The 10,237-nt window shown below is 37.9% G+C and overlaps 1 protein-coding gene across 1 annotated transcript; it reads left to right on the top strand.

The window, feature by feature from the left end:
* The first annotated feature begins 23 nt into the window (after positions 1-23).
* Positions 24-8,939, top strand: trmu (tRNA 5-methylaminomethyl-2-thiouridylate methyltransferase). The gene is made up of 11 exons (XM_036577354.1): positions 24-217; positions 1,841-2,006; positions 2,125-2,231; positions 2,986-3,108; positions 3,608-3,780; positions 5,480-5,533; positions 5,626-5,692; positions 5,790-5,890; positions 6,439-6,583; positions 7,071-7,153; positions 8,247-8,939. Exons 1-11 carry the CDS (start codon positions 136-138, stop codon positions 8,391-8,393), a joined length of 1,248 nt encoding a protein of 415 aa, XP_036433247.1. The 5' UTR covers positions 24-135; the 3' UTR covers positions 8,394-8,939.
* The last annotated feature ends 1,298 nt before the right edge of the window (positions 8,940-10,237 follow it).

Here is a 10,237-nt window from a genome sequence, read left to right on the forward strand (position 1 = left end):
TTCTAGATCGGTTTCCTGTCGGATAGTGTTTCGAGACGGACCGCGAACATGGAGATGCCCTGTGGGCGAGCATGACAGCTTTGGGAATGATAAACATGATTAATGTAATGCTTGTAAAGAGTCTGAGTGAAAATCATGGGTGTAGTGAGACATGTGGTGTGTGCTATGTCCGGTGGAGTGGACAGCTCTGTCGCTGCGCTTTTACTCAAGAAAAGAGGTGAGAAAGTCAAGATAACCAAAGTATCTCAGGTGCTTATTTATGGTGCAGGATGGTGACCGAGGTGGGGAGTCACTGGTCACATTTACTAACATCTAGTCTAATATTTATACGGATTGGTGTCTAAATGATAATACCTTTACTTCTATTTGTGAGGAAATTAATGTACCTGTTACTCAGTTCCATTTTAGGCATTAACAGTTAACTTACTCATTTTTACCGTTTACTTTCACTGTTGTGTTGTTGACAGCATCTGTACTGCTTGGTGAATGATCCCTCCTCTCACTTTGGAGCAAGAGTACCTACATCAGTTACTATGCTGAAAATGCTGGATGTACTAAGTTCCTCTGCAGTTCTATAATTTACTCATTACTGAAGTAGTTTTTTTTAGCTTCTACTTTTGTGTTTCCACTCAATTTGTTCTTGGAAATGCACGTTTACTTCTAGTTGAGTTATTATTTCACAGAAGTAGTACTTTTATGTTTTAGGTTAGACTACTCTACTGACCTCTTTAAAGGCTAATTCCAGTACAGTTACCTTCTATAGGCTTCTTTGGGCAATAGAAGTGGAAAAAAGCAAAAAATAAAATAAAAATACTATTTGAAACTCTATGACTCTTACAGCTCCATTCACTGCTCGTCAACTACTACAAATATAGCAAGCTTGTAATGATCTAGGCCCATATTTATCAAACATCTTAGAACAAGAATACTGATGTGAGATCAGGTCTCATCAGTTAGTTACCCCATTTCCAGAAAACCTGGGATATGTATAATGGACTAAAAACAGGAATCAGTGATTTGTTAATTCTCTTGAACCTTTATTCAACCGACAAAAGTACAAAGAAATGACTTTTAATGTTTTGGCTGACCAGCTTGATTGTATTTTGTGAATATAAACAGTTTTGAATGTAATGCCTGCAACACGCTCAAAAAACATTGGGACAGGGGCAAAATAAGAGTGAAAAGTTTATAGAATATCCAAGTTACACCGTTTTGAAATATTCCTCATTAAGCAGGGGTATTGGTAACAGGTGAGGGTATCACGATTTGGTATAAAAGGAGACCAAAAGCTCAGTCTTCGCAAGCAAAGATGTGTTGTGGCTCACCACTTTGTACCATACACAGTATTGTGAAAAGATTCCACCATTGTTGAATGTGCATGTTCTTCGAGCCTTCAGATGGCATTGCATGAGAAAACATCATGCTACTGTGTTAAATATAGCACTCGGGAGTACCGTTATCACTCAACACAGTCCACTGCTGCATCAAGAAATGCATCTTAAAACTCTGTTATGCAAGGAAAAAGCCATACATTTGGCATTCTGGATACTCAGCAAGTGTTTTTGTTTCAAATACATTTCTCTCTAGTTAAACACACCTTTAACCAAAGAATAATCCCTGAGAAATTCATGCGTGTAGCACCAATAGTTACAAAAAATTACTTCTCAAAATTTGTACATTCTTTCATAGCGCTTATTTGAAGATATTGAAACCTACCATTTTGCAGACTCACTGGGCACAGTGACAATTTTTCATAATTATTATTGTGAATTCATCTGTTTGTTTTCGAGGAAAAATGTTATTCCTTTAAACCAGGCGACATGATTGTTCTTTTCTTTAGGCTACCATGTCACTGGGGTTTTCATGAAGAACTGGGATTCCTTGGATGAAAGAGGAGTGTGCACTTCAGAAAGAGACTGTGATGATGCTTATAAAGTGTGCCGGGCGCTGGATATGCCCTTCCATCAGGTCTCCTATGTCAAAGAGTACTGGCACGAAGTATTTAGGTATGTTACAGAATCAGACTCTTCTTTACAGTCCAATGACTGCTGCTGGGTTCATTTATGTGCCTAAACACTGCTGTCTGGGATGCTACTTTTGTGTTTATCTTCTTTCTTTTTGAAGTAATCTTCTTAGGGAATACCAGAAGGGCAGAACTCCAAATCCTGACATAATATGCAACAAACATATCAAATTCAAACACTTCTATCAGTATGCAGTCAGTTCTTTAGGTAAGTATGCATACTTTAATCCAGCGGTCATTAGCTTTTCTCCTGATCATCTACTTTCCTAAAGGTCTTACCTCTAACCCAACCTCTAACCTGATCCAGCATTTCAAAGGGTTGATTGAGTTAGAGATAAACTCTGCAGGACAGTTTAATTTCCAGGCGCAGGGCTGGTGACCACTGCTTTAACCTTTTATAGATTTAATGATTGGTTAAGTTGTTGAATGATTTGTTAATTGCTTGTTTGGTTAGTTGGCTGGTTGGTTGGTTGGTTTGTGCACACAGTAAGGAAAAACAAGAAATCTTGGAAACATAGAAGAATATGTAGGAAATGTTGAAAAGTGAAAGGGGCTTGTACAAAGTACTTTTTCTCAAGCAATGGATCTATGAGGGGGAAAAAAGGTTATAATTAAATTTGCCAAGTGGGTTACAGCTAAACTCTACAGGGCAGTACATCTCTGAAAAAAGGGTAGGTAACAACTGCTCTGATCTGTATTTATTTCTTTGTTTGTTTGCACAACAATGAAAAATAGCATACATAATCCTGAAAACAAATAAACAAGTAAAACAAAAGAGGCTTTTGTGAAGTACCATTCTTCAAGCAATGCATTTTCACAAAAATAAAAAATACAACACACAAAAGTAGTTGTTATGGCATAAGATTTTTGATGGTATTGAGACTATTACAACTTTTTGGAGCATGTTATTTCCGACATGCTCAGAAACTGCACTTGAAAAATCTACTCTATCCAATATTCAGGTGCTGATGCCATGGCAACTGGTCACTATGCAAGGACTTCTCTGGAGGACGAGGAGGTTTTTCAGCAGACACACACACCAGCACCACGGCCTCTTTTCAGAGATCGCTTGGAGATCAGAAATCGTAAGTGTTCATTCAGCCCTCTTACTGCCAGGCCTGACTCTTGGCATGGTATTAATATGTGCCTTGTTGCTTAGAAAACTGCTGTCCAACTACTTCTTGCTCCTACATACAAAAAATAGTATTTTGGGTTGTTCCATCTACACTGAGGTGCCATTTACTAGGTATACTTACCTTGTACCTATACTCATTGGCCGTTTTATCATAAACACCAATGTAAGTGCATAGTTGCGCAACTTATCAGCGGACTTCTGCCTCATGCTTCTACCATGCTGTTGTCACTGCCATGCTGAATGTTCCACCACCTAAATAATATCTGGTCAGCAGTGGTCCTGTGGTGGTCCCTTTTCGTTGATGGACGGGGTTGGGGGGCAGGGGTGATAAATTGTGCATTAACGGATTGCATTCAGTTCTGTTTTATGGACAATTTTATTTAGCATGCATGGCTGTAGTATACCTAATTGTGTCACATTTTATATCATTCTGATCTTTTGATTTCCAGCTGTGAGGCTGTACCAAGGTGCTGATCGCCTTAAAGACCAAACATTCTTCCTTAGTCAAATTTCCCAGGATGCCTTGCGACAGACCATCTTTCCATTAGCGGGGCTCACTAAAGATTTTGTAAAGAAGATCGCTGCTGAGGCAGGTTTCCATCATGTCCTGAAGAAGAAAGAGGTAATGCAGCTTCCTTTCTATAATAAGACATTAAGGCACTCAAGGCTGTGCAGAGGCCAGAAACATATGACACGCAAGTATGTGTGCAGTTTTGTGTATTGTTTTGTGTATTGTTGTGTTCAGAAGAAGTGTCACGATGCAACACCTAACGCAGTGCAAGCTGCATTTTGAGTGTTGCTGTAAAGGACACTGTAGCGATGGCCAAGTCAGGCCAAGCTGTCTTGCATCGCCAGTGTGCTTTCTTCAGGTCAACTGTCAGAGCAGACTGTCAGTTCGACGAGGCTCTCATAGAACTGGTTCTCATAATGCAACAGTCTGCGAGACCAGCTGTGGCTACTGAAGGGAGGCACAGAGCTCATCCCTAGCAATCAGGCCAACCAATATCACCTGGACCAGCCTACTTAAGAGGAGCTCTGACACTGCTCTATCTTAAGTTAACTTGCTGTGTGCATGTATCGACCAACTCAGCTAAGTAATAAGTAATAAGAGTAAGTTGCTCCTGAGTCACTTAGCGTAAGTATAGATATAAAAAAAATGTATATATTTTATTTTTTTCCTGAGCTCTTGGGTTCCTCTCACCCCTGGCCTTTCCATGGGAGTGAGCAGTAGCTCAGTGGGAACTCCTAGGCCTCTCTGCCTTGTGGCTCCACTTTGTGCCCCCAGTGGGGCACGTCAATGTTTTTGTGTCTTTTCCAGTTTTCAAAGTTTAGTCTGTGTACTGCCACTTTCTTGAGTTTCTTTCAAGTTCTTTTAAATTCTTCCTGTAGTTCTCCCTTTGAGTCTTAATTTGCTCTGCACCTTTGTCCTTTGCACCACTTTCAGTAGGTGGCTCGCCCAATTGACTCTCTTACTAAAAGAGGTTTGATTCAGTCCTGGGCTGCATCCCCACATTACACATACATATACGTGCATTATCACTGCCAGAAGAAAACCTCTCCATTTTTGTATACTTTTTATATTTTAAAAATAACAGCTGCCGTTTACATGTAAAAAATTTCATGATGAATGGACAAATAAAAATGGTCCAAAATTACCTCCATATAATCCATACATATAGTTCATTTCAAGTTAACCCCTTAAAATCCCAGGTTATTACATACTATTATTCAGTAACTACAGGGGCTTCAGTGCAAACTGGCTGAGCTATTCTTAGGTTATAGAAGTGTGTAATAAAACCCTGCGCCCGCTGGTGGGCCCTGTCATTTAAGGGGTTAAGAAAGTTTTTTGGTTCTCCTGTAGAGCTCACATTTTGGAGACATGAAGTTTCGCTCTGACAGCGATGATATGATACCTCATCACCTTTTCAGTAGAACAAGTAAAGCAGTACACTCTCATCTACTCTTGACATGTTTAGTTGTTGTGGCTATTTGGTAACACAGCAGATCGTGTTTACTAAGTCTCTGATTTTTGTCATCTGTGTATTTTTTTAACCACCAAAGTAACTTAAGAATGCACGTTGACTTTGTAGAGCAGGACCATAGTGTTGTCATTTGCATTGACAAACTTGCGTTGAGTATGTCTCTGGCTTCATCGTGATTATACCACAGTTAAGAGCTGTGGTCATGTTTGTGTATTCCTTGCATTAGAAAATATAAATGCAAGAAGATCACTGTGTATTACAATGTGATCTAAATGAGCACAAACAAAACTTCAGTTCTTGTAAATTGACAGCTTGTACATGCTTTCATTTTTCTTCTAGAGCATGGGAATCTGCTTCATTGGTGAGCGACACTTTGAAGATTTTATTCTTGAGGTACATCAGTACTCACTCATTCTGTATTGCCATACTGTATGATATGATGTGGACTGTGTCTGAGTTTTAAATGAAACCTCTCACTGTCACAGTATTTAGAACCCAAACCTGGACATTTTGTCTCTGTTGAAGATGGGAAGATAATGGGGAAGCATAAAGGTATATCAGTTTTTAATTTTTAATTGTCTAGTAGTGTTACATGGCCATTGGTGCTATCTGGACAGCGTAAGACATTTATGCTGTGTTTTCCGCACAGGTTGGTTCACGTTTACCTTAGGACAGAGAGCACGGATAGGAGGCCAGAAAGACCCGTGGTTTGTGGTTGATAAAGACATCACGACTGGAGAGATATTTGTTGTAAGTTACACATAATTTTGTGTTGCAGTTCTGTAGAAGTTTGGGATCACTGTGGTTTTTTGGGATTTTAATTTAAAATAAAATCTTGTAAATGTTTGAAATGATTCCATTATGATGTTTCTGCTCGAAACAGATTTACAGATTTCAGCTAATTTGTAAGAAGCTGTAAACAGTGAAGAAATGTTCAGAGTGCCCAGAATGATGAACAGAGCCATAGATGATTCTGTAAAGACTGAGAATATTGAGAATGAAGCTATACTAAAATGAACACTATATTATGCATTATATTATCAAGAAAATGCTGTAAATAGATAATCACAGTACATCATTTATCATTTAATAACTTCTTGATGTTCCCAAAAACATCATTGAAGCATTTGGGAAAGAAAAATGATTGAAATACCTTTAAGGTATTGTGTCAGTGTTATAGTATTTCACTCGACATTGTTTAAGTTATTATTAAATAAAATAACAACAATTAATATGACAAGTGATTACAATCTTTTAAATGCTATTGTACATTTTAAGCGCCTGTTCCACATTTTTAGGGCCCTACCACCAACCACCCAGCACTGTTACGGGACACAGTACAGACAGATCGGTTTCACTGGATAACTGAGGAGCCTCCTGCTGAACTGATCCGAACTCAGATGATGGACTGTCACTTTCGCTTCCTACACCAAATGCCTTTATGTGAGTCAGTTTTCATGAATCTTCAGAATGTACAACTACAGTTTTCTTTTGTAGACCTCTTTTTTCATTTGTTTATTTTTACATATTTATTGAGTTAATGTCTTTGATGAATAGGCATAAAAGGTATCTGTAATAATTTTGAGTGTATAAAGTCGTATGCAAACGTTTCAACATATTTGGGCAAACTACATGTTTTGTTGGTTTTATAGGTAAAAAGTAAAGACATTCTGTACAGGAACTTTAACACATTGAAAAAATACAGCCACAGCTTTTTTTTAAAATAACTTCAATAACAATTTTTATTTTTCCCCAATATGTTCAAATTAGCCAATAAACAGTAATTGTGCATAAAAATGCAGAGGTGTGTTCTCTGTAGAGGAACTTATTTTCACTTAAAAAATCAACAAAACATAAGGGTGACCAGGAGTGCTTAAACATTGCATATGGCTGTATGTTGTATATGTATCTACATGTATGTGCATATCAGGTCCTTGCACTGTGACCCTGAATCTGGATGGATCAGTGTGGATAACAGCAAAATGGCCACTGAGAGCTCTCACACCTGGACAGGTAAACTATAAATATTCCATTAAATGTTACAGAAATATGAGTTATAACTTACTGAATGTAACATTAAATGCCAGATTGGAAGAGGGGAGAATGAAGGTCTTGGTGTTAATATTTTTCAGACTTAATTTTAATTCTATTTTATAGACAAACCTGTGGTGAATATGTAATAAACAGTTTATTATTGAACATTCCAGTCTTGTTCCTTCATTACAGATCAGTCTTTTTCATACAAAAGACCATGTGTTTTCCTGAACTCCTATCCATGTTACTATTTCCAAATCTAGGTTTTAAAGGAAAGTTCCCTCAATATTTGAGACCATCTGAATGATTAAATGGTTGAGATATAAACAAAGTCATTTAGAGTGGTTTGATGTGAAATTCAAAGTACAAAAACTTACCAACTTGGAATTGTTCACAGTGGTGATGGTAGGAACCAGACATCTTTAATGCCTCTAAAAGCTATCTCACAGAAAGTTGTCACATGAAAAGGTTATGAATATGCAACCTGATGCCTGATATGTTGATTTACGGTAGTCTTGTGAGTGAACTGGTAAGCATTTGTACAGAAAGACGAGTCAATATTGTTCCACTCAGCAATGATGCCTTAAAACAGTTGAAAATCATCATTAAAAACCATTATATTGTGGGCTTGCCCCATTTTTTTCACAGAAGTGTTTATAAATATATTAATGGCAGAGAGATACATGCAGGCATTGTAAGGTAGTCCCCCAAAGAAAGCATTTTTTTCAGATGTACCACTATTTTATCATTATCAGCATTACATATTAAAAAATGTGTCGGCTTAATAAATATATAAATGAAATGTTTGGATTGTAAAAAATCAGCACTGTAAAGAAGGAACTGCTCTGAATGTGTTTACATGTCCATGATTGAATCATGCAGAAAATTTGAAAAAAATTAGTGGAATTCCCCTCTTAAAGAAAGGTGAGCTATGTTTATCAATGGGTCGTGAAATCTTTGTCCATTTCTCCAAACGAGTGAGTAGCATCATGGCCTGAATTGTTATCCTGTAAAATTCCCCCATGATGAGTAATTTGAGTTATGTTTGGGCCTCTCTGCTTTTTCTTTGTAGTTTGCGGTTCTGTATAAGGGGGACGAGTGTCTGGGCAGTGGGAAGATTGTTCGGCTGGGCCCGAGTGAGCACACGCTCCAGAAGCGCCACCTTCAACTGAGCAAAAACTCTAAAAACTCAGAACTGCCATCAGAATCGGACAGCTGAAATGAGCCATCACAAACCAGCACACTCGCACACACACACACACACACACACACACACACACACACACACACAAATTCTCAGTGCAGTCTCACCTGTGTCCTCATTGGCAGCACTGATACGTTGCACAGACCTTTCAGTCGAGGGCAGAACCTCAGAATGGACATGCGGAGATGTTCATGAACAAATTCAGCATTTAAAAATCGGTTTCACTGATTGTCACTGAAATCCATCATCCGCGCTATGATTTTAAAAGGCCCTGGGTTAATAATAAGACAGGAACCTCAATGTTATGACAGTATGGCATGTGTGTTATGGAAATTGTGTAAGACCACACTAAATCAGATGTAATTTAAATATTAAATGTTTAATTATTTAAGTGCCTTTTTGTTTAAGTGTGTTATTTTTATCTCGGTATATCCTCTTTATCTGGAACCATAAATGTTTACCGTGTCATATCCATTGTGGTATTTGATTTCTTTACTATTTGCTTGTAAGGAATGTTTTAAGAGCAGAAGCATTGGTAAACCAATAAATGGGATTTATTTATTTATTTGCTTGCTTGCATCAACACATAATGGACAGACAAGTCAGGGGTGCCACTGAAACCACCCATATGGAAATCTGATATATGGACATATATGCACATATACGGGTCGGGCATATATTTTAAAATATATGTACAGATATGGTGTGCATATATGTAAGTATCAAATATTGGACATTTATACAACAGTTAGTTCTGGCCACGCAAGCTGATGGTTGAGAAGCGTTCTAACCGTGCTGATATTTTGCCATAACATCAGGGGTTTTTCACAAACACTGTATCACTCCGCTAAGACGCCGTTGCTAAGCAACGAGTTTCGCAGCTGTAGGAGACGCTCAAGCCATTTGAACGTTTTTACTTCTTCCTTTGTGCACAAACAGAAAATGGACACTTTTAAGATCAGATTTGACCGACAGCCGATTTGGTCAGACTCTGAAGATGAGACTACACTAAATTCCCAAACTGTCATCACCACTGAGCAGCTTTTCAGTCGGCAGCTGTGACAGAAGAACAGCTAAACAACCTGGAATCAGCCAGAAATTAACCGAATACCATTCGCCAAACGTTTGTTATTCGCCAAATATTGGACATATATGCATAATTTATGGATCATACATATATATCTGATACATGGTTAAAAATACATCCCAGTACAGTTACCGTTTAACTGTTACCATGTTAACTTGTGTCAGTGAACAAAACTTTTATTTATTTCATGTTTTAATGATTTTATTGCATAGCTTACATATGTTTTTGGAGTTTAGTTATGTAGCTATTATAATATTTTACTTCATTAGGAAGTATGTGGAAAAAACAATGAAGATGGACAAAACCTTATACTATAACATGAAGTTAGCATATAGGAGTAATATATGCCCTCTATACATGGATAATGTTTTCCATCAAATATTGTTAAATAGATGTGTTATATGTGTTTTGTTGATATATGGCTGAAATATGCCTCACACTTGAAAACGGCCAATTTAAAGAAGGTGGCATAAATGTAACATATATGTCCATATGTGACTAATATAAGTTGGATATATAAGAGAAATCCATATCTGCTAATATATGTCATACATTTGAAATCCATGTATTGCCGTATACCAGATTTCCGTCAGGGCTCTGAAGACCGGCATATTTGATGTTGTGCGCAATTTCTGCTGTTCGCCACTAGAGGGAGCGCGCGGCTCAGATGTGGCCGCGCTGCGCAAACGCTGTCGAGTCCCAATAATGAATGGGTATCACCAAATGAATGAATTTGGTACCACCAAAAAAAGTAAATAAACAGTTCGACTCT

The sequence above is a fragment of the Colossoma macropomum genome, unplaced genomic scaffold, assembly GCF_904425465.1.
Source record: "Colossoma macropomum unplaced genomic scaffold, Colossoma_macropomum, whole genome shotgun sequence".
Classification (NCBI taxonomy): Eukaryota; Metazoa; Chordata; class Actinopteri; order Characiformes; family Serrasalmidae; genus Colossoma; species Colossoma macropomum.